Here is a 15701-nt window from a genome sequence, read left to right on the forward strand (position 1 = left end):
TTACAGCATTTATTGTCTAGAAAATACATTTGACAAATAATCATGAACTGCTTTTCATTAGTCCAACAGTTATTCAGCACTTTCAAGTGACATTTCTATATTCTTTTTTTTTGCTTTTTATACCACTTTATTCAAACCTGAGAACCTCAATATAAAACTAAACGCTGGTGACCCATTTTCCTAATTCTGCATTATTGTAAATGTACAAGTTCTCCTAACAGTCCAACACTTACATAGATTAAATCGTCTCTGACACATGGTAGCTCTCATGTAAGGAAAACACCGAAAATAATTAGTGCAAAATACTGAACTGATCAAAATAAAATGAAGGTTGGAAAACAAGGCTGCAAGATTGTTACTAACATATTGCAATACTTTATGTTACAAATTATGGGTACATTGTTCGTTATGGTTCTAGTCATGGAGGAACAACTGAAGCCCCTTCCTGTCAAAGGGGGAGAGAGAAACAATTGGCTGTTTTAGTAACTGTACATTTTGTATACTTTTAAGCAACTCTTAAACATTACAGAAAAGTGATACATATATGGAGACTATACTGCAGTACGCTATTGACAGTACAGCTGAAGATGGAATTTAAAATAATGAAGTTTAAATATACATAATTGTTAGTGCATTGACTACATTGTGTCACAAGCGAACGAAAGCCCCCTCCCTGCATCAAACAACAAAACCTATGTCATGGCCAGCAGTGATTAATTAGAAATCACAGACACCTGGCTTATTTCATTTTTGTTAAAGAACTCACATGTTTGAAAGAAACACTATCCATTAAGATGGATTTATTAGTTCTCAAATTCCTAAAACAAGATGGGGTTGCATTTGATTTTTTTTACCCCATGAAGAAAAAAAACCCCCAAAACAGGACTGGCTATAATTTAGATGCCATTAACGCTCTTTCCACCCACCCCCCACCTTGTATATGTGGCATAATTTATTAAAATATGGAATGTTCATTTTAAATACTGATACCAGGAAAAAAATGAACATTTGCCGGAATACTACGGCTAAGCATAAATAACTTTAGAATCTCCTTCTACAAAAAGAATGTTTTTGAAACGCCCAAATTAGTAAATTCTAAATTTTTTTCACAGGTGACTACTGTATCAGTGTGGAGAAACGGGCTGGTTAACTGCGGGTCCAGATAGTCATTTGCCTATATTCCTAGTGATGAGAAATTATTCCCCCAACCTTCCAATGAAACCAAATGTACACATAGTCCTCGTTTTTCCTTATTGCTGTAACATTAGTAAGAGGGACCCATGCATGTTATTAAAAATTAAGTTCAAAACACGTAAAATAATTCTGTATTAGAAACTTGACTCTATCATAAGTCTCTTCTTTTGGAAGTCACACTGGGCTGGTTAAATGGTCCAGTTGCATTGTTACTAACATTTAAGAAGCAGAACACTATTCCAGCTAGTTCCAACTGGAGGTTTAATTACTACACACTGACTCCTGGTTGGTTGTGTGGGTTCAGTAAGGGCTACTCCTCTTCCTCTGGCAGAGTCTGCTCCTGCATTTCGTGGTTCATTCTTTGGCAATTTTTTAGCTATTGCCATGAACATTTCATTTACATTCATTGATGTTTTAGCTGATGTCTTCATGAATAATAAACTATTGTCATCTGCATAGGGCTGTGCTTCCTGGAAATCTACTGCTCTTTTATTTGCTGGGTCAGCCTTGTTTCCTGATAAAGCTATTACAATGTCAGGACATGCTTGCCTCTGAAGTTCTTCAGCCCAATTTTTCGCACTTGCAAAGGACTCCTCATTTGTGATATCGTATACAACGACGGCTGTTTGTGCTCCTCTGCAGTACGTTGGTGCTAGGCTGTGGTATTGTTCTTGACCAGCTGTATCCCATATTTCAAACTATACTGTAGTGTCATCAAGACACACAGTTTGGGTTAGAAAATCAGCTGAATCTGTGAAACCACTTTAATTTATCCAAAATGTCTATTTTCTGGCTAAGAACCATCATCACTCTTAGATCTCTTCATTTTCTCTTCACTTCCATCACCAGCACTAGCAGTTGGTTTTCTTTTTGGGCCCATATTTCACAAAGAAACAGCTTTTACCACTTTGAGAGTTAACCCAATGGTACTCTCTTGAAATTCATGAAATTGGCCTTTCACAAAAGGAAGCACTAGGCTTGGTTTGCCAAGAGCAGACTCTCCCGGAAGTACTCGTTAGAACTGGCATATTTTATTTCCAGTATTTGGGCCGTTGGGTCTTCTTGTGCCTCGATTAGCCATGTTCACATTTGAAATAAGTCCCTAATTTCAGACTCTTCAATGAACTTCCAGAATTCAATGGGTCAATTTTGTTCTTTCTGGAGGTAAAGAAACCTGAGACGCGGCAAGCGGAGCCGCGGGCTGAAGCCCCAGGCGCGGCCCAGAGGACAAGAGCGAGTCTACGGTGGTGGTAGTGGGGGCCGTGGCATCTGCTCTCGGGGCCGGAGCCGCTACGCTCACCGACATTTCTACTTTCATATGCGTATTTTTTATTTTCCAAAATGAATGATAAGGTTCAGAGGGGCAGTAATTGTTATATTCTTTCTTGGTTCTCACTTAGTGAAAAATCACTAAGTTCATTTGATTTAACATTGAAACTGATCTGCCTTTTGTTTCTCCAAATAAAAGGGCAGAAGTAAATCAAAGATCTAGTAGAAGCAGTTTTGGTTGGCCCTTATTCTATAGTAATTGAATATTTATTATCTTTATGTCTTAATGTCTTATGTAGATTTGTTAGCATTTTCTCTTTAAAACTTTCTATAGATCGGCCAGATTTGGACAAACAGAAGAAGACGGGTCATTTGCATTTGATTACATGCAAATAAATGTTTGATAAATGTTAACTTTTTTTTTTTTTTTGAGACAGGGTCTCACTGTTGCCCAGGCTGGAGCACAGTGGCATGGTCATAGCTCACTGCGATCTCAAACTTCTGGGCTCAAGTGATTCTCCTGCCTCAGCCTCTCAAGTTGCTGGAACTACAGGGGCGTGCCTCCACTCTGGCTAATTCTTTTTTAAGTAAAGACAGAGTTTCACCATGTTGCCCAGGCTGGTCTCCAACTCCTGAGTTCAAACAGTCTTCCTGCCTTGGCCCCCCAAAGAGTTGGGATTTCAGGTGTGAGCCACTGTGCCCAGTCTGATAAATGTTGTAATAGTACAAAGAGTCTATTAATAATAGTGATTCAATTAGATTATGAGATCCTTAAAAGGAGAGGATTCTAGTTTATTTTTATATCTCTGACCCTGACAGTCAGTACAGTCTCTGTGCCAGTTATTGATTTACTGTCTCTCACTCCAAATCCACCTTTCTTTGCCTTGCTTTGTGACACCAGAGCTGAACCCTAAACATTTCTCCTTTGCAGTTGGTTTTGTCAACAGAGGGTACTGGGGGACACCGCATGGTCAGAGCAGGAGGAAAGGGCTTCCCTCTGGCAAGTTTCCTGTGGCAGCCACATTCTCTCCAAAGAGATGGGAAGCAGCTTTGGTTGAAGGAGAAGGAGCTCTTGTGAGTATCACTTAGTTTCTTCCCTGTTTATGTAATCTCAGCCTGGGGGTAGTAGCTGCTTTCTGCATTTGTTATTTCTGGGATTCCTAGAGTCCTCTTTTATGCCTTTTAGCAGTGAACTATGTTTTATTAGTAAATAATTTTTAAATGTTAAGTTACTGGTATGGTTTCTATCTTCTAACTAGACCCTGACTAATACATTGCCTTATACTAAGTAAGCATTTAATAAATGTTTGTTGAATGATGAAGGCAGGATGACAATGTTACTTGGATGACAGTTTATAGTTCTGAGAATTTTAAGGCATCCTACATTTTAGAAAATATTTTCTATAAGCCTTGGAGACATTTATCTCCAATTCCTCTCTGTTTGAAAATTAAAATTTTATAGCTGTAATATACAGCTGACATATACATATTTATATATACATATATGATATACAGCTCATGTGTACATATATGTTTCATTAGTTATAGCATATTAAATACCATAGGATGGGAATTTTTTTCAGAAAACTATAAATCGGAATGTTTTGTTCTATAGGGGCTGATTTCCCACCTGCCTCAAGAATCCCACCTTGAAAAATAAGAGGTTGGGGGTATGGTGGAGAGAATAAGGCCACTCTTCATGACCGCCCCCATATTCTTAACCTAGTGTTTATTAAGAGGTTGACCCTTACCATTTTCCAGTCCTGGGCTTGGTTGTCTCCAGGAGAATAGACATCAACTTTGCATACTCCATTTTGGCTTTGTAACCAGTCAACCTTATCTGCCATCTGGAAGTAGCAAAAAAAAAATGAGAAATGGTCATCAGAAGGGCAGATTTTATGAAAGTAAGAAGAAATGTGGTGAAGAGCTAAGGTGTGGGAAATACGAACAATGCCTTCAGTAGAAACCTTCTCCAACAGTCACTTCAGACCCACTCCACTCTGAATATCTTCATCCTCAGCTCTCAATGGAAGGAAGATTCCTTAAACATATTTGTACCTCTAAGGAAGAAGCTAGCACCTGGTATCTGCTACAGGTGCTTAACACATCTTTGTTAAATGAATGAACCTAGGCAGACATGTCCTGCCCTTTTATGTCCTTGCTTGACGACCCTCGCCCTGCACCCACTGGATTTTCAGTACACACTCAAAACTCAAGGTGACCAAATAGAATTCATTTACTGCTCCCTTGTCTGTTCTTGCCCCACCAATTCAGCTTTTACGTAATTGTTTTATTTTTAACTAATTTTTTTATTATACTTTAAGTTCTAGGGAACATGTGCACAACGTGCAGGTTTGTTACCTCTGTATACATGTGCCATTTTGGTTTGCTACACCCATTAACTTGTCATTTACATTAGGTATATCTCCTAATGCTATCCCTCCCCACTACCTCCACCCCGTGACAGGCCCCAGTGTGTGATGTTCCCCTTCTTGTGTCCAAGTGTTCTCATTGTTCAATTCCCACCTATAAGTGAGAATATGCAGTGTTTGGTTTTTTATCCTTATGATAGTTTGCTGAGAATGATGGTTTCCAGCTTCATCCATGTCCCTACAAAGGACATGAACTCATCCTTTTTTATGGCTGCATAGCATTCCATGGTGTATATGTGCCACATTTTCTTAATCCAGTCTATCATTGATGGACATTTGGGCTGGTTCCAAGTTTTTGCTACTGTGAATAGTACCACAATAAACATACATGTGCATGTGTCTTTATAGCAGCATGATTTATAATCCTTTAGGTATATAGCCAGTAATGGGATGACTGGGTCAAATGGTATTTCTACTTCTAGATCCTTGAGGAATCGCCACACTGTCTTCCACAGTGGTTGAACTAGTTTACAGTCCCACCAACAGTGTAAAAGTGTTCCTATTTCTCCACATCCTCTCCAGCACCTGTTGTTTCCTGACTTTTTAATGATCGCCATTCTAACTGGTGTGAGATGGTATCTCATTGTGGTTTTGATTTGCATTTCTCTGACGGCCAGTGATGATGAGCATTTTTTCATGTGTCTGTTGGCTGCATAAATGTCTTCTTTTGAGAAGTGTCTGTTCATAGCCTTTGCCCACTTTTTGATGGGGTTGTTTTTTTATTGTTTGTTTGAGTTCTTTATAGATTCTGGATATCAGCCCTTTGTCAGATGAGTAGATTGCAAAAATTTTCTCCCATTCTGCAGGTTGCCTGTTCAGTCTGATGGTAGCTTATTTTGCTGTGCAGAAGCTCTTTAGTTTAATTAGATCCCATTTGTCAATTTTGGCTTTTGTTGCCATTGCTTTTGGTGTTTTAGACATGAAGTCCTTGCCCATGCCTATGTCCTGAATGGTATTGCCTAGGTCTTCTTCTAGGGTTTTTATGGTTTTATGTCTAACATTTAAGTCTTTAATCCATCTTGAATTAATTTTTGTATAAGGTGTAAGGAAGGGATTCAGTTTCAGCTTTCTACATATGGCTAGCCAGTTTTCCCAGTACCATTTATTAAATAGGGAATCCTTTCCCTATTTCTTGTTTTTTTCAGGTTTGTCAAAGATCAGATGGTTGTAGATGTGTGGAATTATTTCCTAGGGCTCTGTTCTGTTCCATTGGTCTATATACCTGTTTTGGTACCAGTACCATGCTGTTTTGGTTAGTGTAGCCTTGTAGTATAGTTTGAAGTCAGGTAGCATGATGCCTCCAGCTTTGTTCTTTTGGTTTAGGATTGTCTTGGCAATGAGGGCTCTTTTTTTGGTTCCATATGAACTTTAAAGTAGTTTTTCCAATTCTGTGAAGAAAGTCATTGGTAGCTTGATGGGGATGGCACTGAACCTATAAAGTACCTTGGGCAGTATGGCCATTCTCACAATATCGATTCTTCCTATCCATGAGCATGGAATGTTCCTCCATTTGTTTGTGTCCTCTTTTATTTTGTTGAGCAGTGGTTTGTAGTTCTCCTTGAAGAGGTCCTTCACATCCCTTGTAAGTTGGATTCCTAGGTATTTTATTCTCTTTGAAGCAATTGTAATGGTAGTTCACTCATGACTTGGCTCTCTGTTTGTCTGTTATTGGTGTATAAGAATGTTTGTGATTTTTGCACATTGGTTTTGTATCCTGAGGCTTTGCTGAAGTTGCTTATCAGCTTAAGGAGATTTTGGGCTGAGACAATAGGGTTTTCTAAATATACAATCATGTCATCTGCAAACGGGGGCAATTTGACTTCCTCTTTTCCTAATTGAATACCCTTTATTTATTTCTCCTGCCTGATTGCCCTGGCCAGAACTTCCAACACTATATTGAATAGGAGTGGTGACAGAGGGCATCCCTGTCTTGTGCCAGTTTTCAAAGGGAATGCTTCCAGTTTTTGCCCATTCAGTATGATATTGGCTGTGGGTTTGTCATAAATAGCTCTTATTATTTTGAGATACATCCCATCAGTACCTAATTTATTGAGAGTTTTTAGCATGAAGGGCTGTTGAATTTTGTCAAAGGACTTTTCTGCAACTTTTGAGATAATCATGTGGTTTTTATCTTTCGTTCTGTTTATATGATGGATTACGTTTATTGATTTGCATATGTTGAACCAGCCTTGCATCCCAGGGATGAAGCCCACTTGATCATGGTGGATAAGCTTTTTGATGTGCTGCTGGATTTGGTTTGCCAATATTTTCTTGAGGATTTTTGCATCGATGTTCATCAGGAATATTGGTCTAAAATTCTTTTTTGTTGTGTTTCTGCCAGGCTTTGGTATCAGGATGATATTGGCCTCATAAAATGAATTATGGAGGATTCCCTCTTCTTCTATTGATTGGAATAGTTTCAGAAGAAATGGTACCAGCTCCTCCTTGTACCTCTGGTAGAATTTGGCTGTGAATCCATCTGGTCCTGGACTTTTTTTGGTTGGTAGGCTGTTAATTATTGCCTCAATTTCAGAGCCCATTATTGGTCTATTCAGGGATTCAACTTCTTCCTGGTTTAGTCTTGGGAGGGTGTATGTGTCGAGGAATTTATCCATTTCTTCTAGATTTTCTAGTTTATTTGCATAGAGGTATTTATAGTATTCTCTGATGGTAGTTTGTATTTCTGTGGGATTGGTGGTGATATCCCCTTTATCATTTTTTATTGCGTCTATTTGATTCTTCTCTCTTTTCTCCTTTATTAGTCTTGCTAGTGGTCTATCAATTTTGTTGATCTTTTCAAAAGACCACCTCCTGGATTTATTGATCTTTTGAAGGATTCTTTGTGTCTCTATCTCCTTCAGTTCTGCGCTGATCTTAGTTTTCTTCTTGCCTTCTACTAGCTTTTGAATGTGTTTGCTCTTGCTTCTCTAGTTCTTTTAATTGTGATGTTAGGGTGTCAATTTTAGATCTTTCCTGCTTTCTCTTGTGGGCATTTAGTGCTATAAATTTCCCTCTACACACTGCTTTAAATGTGTCCCAGACATTCTGGTATGTTTTCTCTTTGTTCTCATTGGTTTCAAAGAGCATCGTTATTTCTGCCTTCATTTCGTTATGTACCCAGTAGTCATTCAGGAGCAGGTTGTTCAGTTTCCATGTAGTTGAGCAGTTTTGAGTGAGTTTCTTAATCCTGAGTTCTAGTTTGATTGCACTGTGGTCTGAGAGACAGTTTGTTATAATTTATGTTCTTTTACATTTGCTGAGGAGTGCTTTACTTCCAACTATGTGGTCAGTTTTGGAGTGTGATGTGGTGCTGAGAAGAATGTATATTCTGTTGATTTGGGGTGGAGAGTTCTCTAGATGTCTATTAGGTCTACTTGGTGCAGAGTTGAGTTCAATTCCTGGATATCCTTTTTAATTTTGTCTCATTGATCTATCTAATGTTGACAGTGGGGTGTTAAAGTATCCCATTATTATTGTGTGGGAGTCTCAGTCTCTTTGTAGGTCTCTAAGAACTTGCTTTATGAATCTGGGTGCTCCTGTATTGGGTGCATATATATTTAGGATAGTTAGCTCTTCTTGTTGAATTGATTCCTTTCCCATTATGTAATGGCCTTCTTTGTCTCTTTTGATCTTTGTTGGTTTAAAGTCTGTTTTATCAGAGACTAGGATTGCAACCCTTGCCATTTTTTGTTTTCCATTTGCTTGGTAGATCTTCCTTCATCCCTTTATTTTGAGCCTATGTGTGTCTCTGCACATAAGATGGGTCTCCTGAATACAGCACACTGATGGGTCTTGACTCTTTATCCAATTTGCCAGTCTGTGTCTTTTAGTTGGAGCATTTAGCCCATTTACATTTAAGGTTAATATTGTTATGTGTGAATTTGATTCTGTCGTTATGATGTTAGCTAGTTATTTTGCTCGTTAGTTGATGCGGTTTCTTCCTAGCATTGATGGTCTTTACAATTTGGCATGTTTTTGCTGTGGCTGGTAGCAGTTGTTCCTTTCCATGTTTAGTGCTTCCTTCAGCAGCTGTTGTACGGCAGGCCTGGTGGTGACAAAATCTCTCAGTTGTAAAGGATTTCATTTCTCCTTCACTTATGAAACTTAGTTTGGCTGGATATGAAACTCTGGGTTGAAAATTCTTCTCTTTAAGAATGTTGAATATTGGCCCCCACTCTCTTCTGGCTTGGAGAGTTTCTGCTGAGAGCTCTGCTGTTAGTCTGATGGGCTTCCCTTTGTGTGTAACCTGACCTTTCTCTCTGGCTGCCCTTAACATTTTTTCCTTCATTTCAACTTTGGTGAATCTGACAATTATGTGTCTTGGAGTTGCTCTTCTCAAGGAGTATCTTTGTGGGGTTCTCCAAATTTCCTGAATTTGAATGTTGGCCTGCCTTGCTAGGTTGGGGAAGTTCTCCTGGATAATATCCTGCAGAGTGTTTTCCAACTTGGTTCCATTCTCCGCGTCACTTTCAGGTACACCAATCAGACGTAGAATCACATAGTCCCATATTTCTTGGAAGCTTTGCTTGTTTCTTTTTACTCTTTTTTTCTCTAAACTTTTCTTCTCACTTCATTTCATTCATTTGATCTTCAATCACTGATACCCTTTCTTCCAGTTGATCGAGTCGGTACTGAAGCTTGTGCATTCGTCACATAGTTCTTGTGCCATGGTTTTCAGCTGCATCAGGTCATTTAAGGACTTCTCTACACTGGTTATTCTAGTTCGCCATTTGTCTGATCTTTTTTCAAGGTTTTAGCTTCTTTGCAATGGGTTCGAACTTCCTCCTTTAGCTCGGAGAAGTTTGATCGTCTGAAGACTTCTTCTCTCAACTCGTCAAAGTCATTCTCTGTCCAGCTTTGTTCCATTGCTGGCGAGGAGCTGTGTTCCTTTGGAGGGGGAGAGGCGTTCTGATTTTTAGAAGTTTCAGCTTTTCTGCTCTGTTTTTTCCCCCATCTTTGTGGTTTTATCTACTTTTGGTCTTTGATGATGGTGACATACAGATGGGGTTTTGGTGTGGATGTCCTTTCTGTTTGTTAGTTTTCCTTCTAACAGTCAGGACCCTCAGCTGCAGGTGTGTTGGAGTTTGCTGGAGGTCCACTCCAGACCCTGTTGCCCGGGTATCAGCAGCAGAGGCTGCAGAACAGCGAATATTGCTGAACAGCAGATGTTGCTGCCTGATCGTTCCTCTGGAAGCTTTGTCTCAGAGGAGTACCTGGATGTGTGGGGTGTCAATCTGCCCCTACTGGGGAGTGCCTCCCAGTTAGGCTACTTGGGGGACAGGGACCCACTTGAGGAGGCAGTCTGTCCATTCTCAGATTTCAAACTCTGTGCTGGGAGAACCACTACTCTCTTCAAAGTTGTCAGACCAGGACATTTAAGTCTGCAGTGGTTTCTGCTGCCTTTTGTTTGGCTATGCCCTGCCCCAAGAGGTGGAGTCTACAGAGGCAGGCAGGCCTCCTCGAGCTGCGGTGGGCTCCTCCCAGTTCAGGTTTCCAGGCCGCTTTGTTTACCTACTCAAGCCTCAGCAATGGCGGGCGCCCCTCCCCCAGCCTCCCCGCCGCCTTGCACATCTCAGACTGCTGGGCTAGCAATGAGCGAGGCTCTGTGGGTGTGGGACCCTCCGAGCCAGGCGTGGGATATAATCTCCTGGTGTGCCATTTGCTGAGACCATTGGAAAAGCGCAGTATTCGGGTGGGAGTGACCCAATTTTCCAGGTGCCGTCTGTCACAGCTTCCCTTGGCTAGGAAAGGGAATTCCCTGATCCCTTCCACTTCCCAGGTGAGGCGATGCCTTGCCCTGCTTCAGCTCATGCTTGGCGGCTACACCCACTGTCCTGCACCCACTGTCTGACAAGTCCCAGTGAAATGAACCCGGTACCTCAGTTGGAAATGCAGAAATCACCTGTCTTCTGTGTTGTTCACGCTGGGAGCTGTAGATTGGAGCTGTTCCTGTTTGGACATCTTGGAACCACTGTATCCACCTATTTTTAATTCATTTCTAAAGCTGTAACTTACTCAGACTAGCAGTAAGTCTGGTACTTCTTTCTTAAGACCAATCTCTTCTAATTAGCTAAGGATCATGGGGGAATTCTCAGCCTCTATGGTTCAGCCCAATTTCTGAATATCAGTCAGGACAAAAGAGATGTCATGTGCGCCATTCAAAGGACCTTTGTCCATGGATGCAGTGATTTCCTTGCTGATCTGAATTCGTTCACAACCTCCTAAATACTTTGGTATATTCCCTAATCTCAGTAATGGCACCACCATTTACCTGGTCTTCTAAGCCAGAAAACTGAGATTCACTTTAATTGTCTTATTCCACCCCAAGTTTCCCTCTAGCTACTATTTCTCTCTTTTTCCATTTGCAGTCATTTTTCTTAAACAAATTGCTTATACCTGCGGCTTTCATTGATTCCCCTCACAACTGAGTATCATAGTACTTATTCTATGTACTCCTTTGGGCTTTGGCCTTAGTGTCACACACTTTCCACAACATTGAATCTTACTTGGTAGTCTTTGAAAACACGGCCAACTCTCATGATGACTTAGAGTTATCCACTGATCATCTAAAAGTATGAGAACCTTCTCTTTGCCCTCTTTTTCTATGCCAGGCTTCCATTCCCAGGCTTGCACACTGAAGTTTCCCTTCTTATATTCTCTGCTTAGCTCACCCCTCCTTCCCTGTTCATCACCTAGGCTCAGTTGGCATTAAAAAAATTTTTTTTGGAGGGGGTGCAGTAATATTTTATTTTCTTTTTTCTTTTTTTTCTTTTATAAAATTATACTTTAAGTTCTAGGGTACAAACAACGTGCAGGTTTGTTACATATGTATACGTGTGCCGTGTTGGTTTGCTGCACCCATTAACTCGTCATTTACATTAGGTATTTCTCCTAATGCTCTCCCTCCCTCATCTCCCCACCCCACGACAGGCCCCAGTGTGTGATGTTCCCTGCCCTGTGTCCAAGTGTTCTCATTGTTCAGTTCCCACCTATGAATGAGAACATGCAGTGTTTGGTTTTCTGTCCTTGTGATAGTTTGCTGAGAATGATGGTTTCCAGCTTCATCCATGTCCCTGCAAAGGACATGAACTCATCCTTTTTTTATGGCTGCATAGTATTCTATGGTGTATATGTGCCACATTTTCTTAATCCAGTCTGTCATTGATGGACATTTGGGTTGGTGGCGTTAAAAAATTTAAAAGCAAAAAAACTCTGCTCAGATCTTTACTTCTCAATTATCAAAGTGGAATAAGATAGCCCATGTCTCCTCCCCAATGCCTCAAACATCTATATGAAATGGAATATCTCTGTGCTTTGATTCCAACAAATACCGGTTTAAAATACTGTTATAATGAAATCCAACAACTTATCCTAATTTTTTATGGTGAAATTGTGGTTTATGAAGAATTGCTTGAAATAAGTAAAGCAGTATTAAGGCATGAACATCTGGTTAACTGGAAATATTTGTTTTAAAGGACTTTGGACTGCGGTGAGGGTAGATGTCCTCCCTCAAAATAAAACCAACACAGATCAAAGAAAGATTAAATACATCATTGAAACTTATATAAGTGGATATGTCATTTTTGTTACACAGGATGTTTTAGATAATCGTTACAAAGAAAATACAAGATCTCTTAAGAGATACTTATTCTTTGCTCCCACAAGGATTTGTCCTCATTTTCACACAGAAGTCACTCACTCAGATTACTGAGCTAAGGAAGCAGTTTATTTTAATCTTCCAGGCACTCAAATACAATGGATTCCTTCGGTAAACAGTGGGTTCTCCACCCTAATTAGACAGGAGCATCACCGAGAGAACTGTGTAAAGATACTGAATCCAAGTTACCACCCCCCGAAAAGCTTATTTTAATGGTTTTTGGCTGGGGAAACTTAGGCATTCTTAAAATTCTTAAATGCTCCCTGAGTGATTCTAAAACACATCAAGAATTGAGAATTCCTAGACCAGGGCTTATGTGGAGAGACTCTGTGAGAAAAACAGGGTAGGTCCAGGAAGATAATTATTTACCCATTTCTTTAAAAATTTTCTCTGAGACAGATTTTCTAACTTTCTTTCTTTTTTCGGGGGAGGGAGGGACAAAGTCTCACTCTGTCGGCCAGGTTGGAGTGTACTGGCGTGATTTCGGATCACTGCAACACCTGCCTCCCAGGATGCTCACTGCAACCTCTGCTTCCCAAGGGAATATCTAATTCCTTTAGATATTCCAGCCCTGCTAACATCCTGGAAGCTGTCAAATTTTCACATGGCCAATAGAAGGATTGGATTAAAATGTTCCTCAAAAATGTTAATGTGATGATTACCTGCCTCAGCCTCCCAAGTAGCTGGGACTACACCAGGCACACAACATCTGGCTAATTTTTGTATTTTTAGTAGGGACAGGGTTTCACCATGTTGGCCAGGCTGGCCTCGAACTCCTGACTTCAAGCAATCCACCAGCCTTGGCCTCCCAAAGTGCTGGGATTGCAGGTGTGGGCCACTGCACCCGGCCAGATTTTCTAGTTTTCTTCGGTATCTTATTTTAATGTTTTGTTATCTTAACAAAGAAGTTGCTAATGTCTATGAAGTTAAACTCTGTAATGTCCTCTTCATAAACATACATACATATAAATATTATTATGCTTGCATCATTACTATAAAGAAAATAATGAATGCTATTACTATTTGGCCAAAGAATTGGAAGACTCAGAAGCAGGTTGTCCTAGATTATTGATAGTAAAAGTGAGAGCCAGAAACACAATCTCTTAATTTTCAGTTTATATTTCATCCAAATGAGTTACTTCTAATAGAAAATTGTGACAAAATCAATAGGATCTATTGCCTTATTTCAGTTATATATAATCAAAATGCTGATAATAATGTACAAAAAGTACAGAAACTATGTGACCACTTACTCTTACTGAGGATAGGTTCTGAGATATGAGGAAAGCTCTTGATTAATTTATTGTTGTCTCCTGTATCCCCGTTTATCCCCCTCCTGCCATGTAATATAAGGAATCTGCAATGGAAAGACACAGATAAAAATGAGTAATTTTACAGATGAAACTCATTGTTCTTATTCAAAATAATGATTTTGACTTATTTATTGTTTATCACATGTGCATTTAAGTAATGAGCTCAAAATGACATTTACATTTCATGAGTGCACATCTTATTCTTGATGCAGTCTGGCAGTTCCCACATGACAAAAAAGGTTCCACTTTTGGACCAATGATTTCTTAAATGACGACTGTTACTCCTCACTTTGAAATCATTGGTATACAGTCTTCTTAAACGACGAAGACCCTAAAAATTTTTAGCTTAATTTTAAACTTGCTCGAATAGGAAGCTGGAAGAAAAATAGCTGGAATGAAGAATAAGCACCCTGAATTTATGGAATTCAAAACACTTTGCATGCATCTTTGAGGACTTGAAAGAAATACACACCTTCAAGTTATAAAGGAAGTTCACAGATATCTTCCAGATTAATTAACTTCCTTGTTCTGGTTCTACTCAGACATTTCAGCAGAAGACATTAGAGCACTGTACTCTCTTCTTGAATATCCACCCAGCCCCCAGTAATCGCTCTCTAAATTCTACCCTTACTTATTAGCCCAGGTCAAGGGATACCCCATCCATGAAATATTTTCTAGGTACCTAATGAATGTGATTGCTCCTTCATTGAGGTTTCCATCATATTTTGTTTCAACATGTACATTCTATCTGGTATTTTAATTGCTCCCCTATATTCATCTTCTTTATTGAGTGACTTCATAAGTGGAGAGGCATTTTCCTATTCATCTTGGTATCCCTCATAGTAGCTAGTATCTTAAAATTGGAGCTCAATAATTATCTGCTGGAAGAATGAATATGCAGTCTGCCCACTTTCAGATAGCTCATTTTTTCTTTTGGATTGGAGAATCCAAGGACAAAAAAGAGATGGCTTGCTCAAATTTACTATGGTGGTAATCCATATATTCAAGACTTCTTGAAGCTTGACTCCTTTGGGAGATACAGTCACCCCACAGACTTAGTCAATGATTTACTAACAGACCTTCCTATTCCACTAGTGCAAATAAATCAACATCTTAAAAGTGCTTTTGTATTTTTTTTTCATAGAAAGCGTAACTACTAGTCAAAAATATTCAGCAAACACTTCACCTACATATGTTCTAATGTTTTAATTCTATTTTCTAGGTCCTATGTGTGGGTTTATCTGCATCATGAAGCTTGTTTTGGACTTTTACAACTTCCTAATTGTCCTAGATGATAGCATCTATAAAGAGGGACTTTAATACTTACTAATGATTACAACATTCAGATTTCTAAATCAATGTTTCTTATAATGAAGTGGAAAAGAAGATGGAAGATCTAAAGAGTTTAATGAAGTCAGTGAATGGATTCATAAATTACTGTAAGTTCAAAAGTTGGTAAACAATATCCTGGAGTTAGGGTAGAAAACAAAAGAGAAAATGATACTTTGTGCTATCTATTAAAGATAAATAGACCTTAGAAACCATGTTTTCTAATACTCTCAGCTTATAGATTAGGATATGGAGGCTCAGAAAAGAAATACTAGAATCAGTGGATACATTCCTTTAGATATTCCAGCCCTGCCAACATTCTGGCAGCTGTGAAATTTTTCCATGGCCAATAGAAGGATTGGACTAAAATGTTCCCCAAAGATGTCAATGTGATGATGACTTCAAGTTGAGGAGTGCAAATCTGAATGCCAGTCATGAAGGACATAAGCAACACAGGGGCTTGGTTATGGTGGTTGTATCCTAGACTACAGCTCTATCTCAAGGCAG

At 39.4% G+C, this 15701-nt stretch overlaps 1 protein-coding gene and 1 pseudogene across 5 annotated transcripts in view; both read right to left on the reverse strand.

The window, feature by feature from the left end:
* The window catches only part of AKAP3 (A-kinase anchoring protein 3), a 40358-nt gene that overhangs the window by 19492 nt on the left and 5165 nt on the right, over nucleotides 1-15701 (reverse strand). For 4 of the 5 annotated variants that reach the window (XM_017945588.3, XM_031650208.1, XM_009217737.4 and 1 more), the window contains 2 exons: nucleotides 13806-13909; nucleotides 4215-4310 (listed from right to left, as the gene is read on the reverse strand). In XM_017945588.3, the coding sequence (XP_017801077.1) occupies nucleotides 4215-4310 (96 nt within the window). In that variant the 5' untranslated portion in view covers nucleotides 13806-13909. Of the gene's footprint in view, nucleotides 1-4214; nucleotides 4311-13805; nucleotides 13910-14337; nucleotides 14376-15701 lie in introns of those variants that run through there. The other variant, XM_009217738.4, reaches the window with a different exon arrangement.
* Nucleotides 104-2886, reverse strand: LOC103888483 (annotated as a pseudogene).

The sequence above is a fragment of the Papio anubis genome, chromosome 9 (assembly GCF_008728515.1).
Source record: "Papio anubis isolate 15944 chromosome 9, Panubis1.0, whole genome shotgun sequence".
NCBI classification, from domain to species: domain Eukaryota; kingdom Metazoa; phylum Chordata; class Mammalia; order Primates; family Cercopithecidae; genus Papio; species Papio anubis.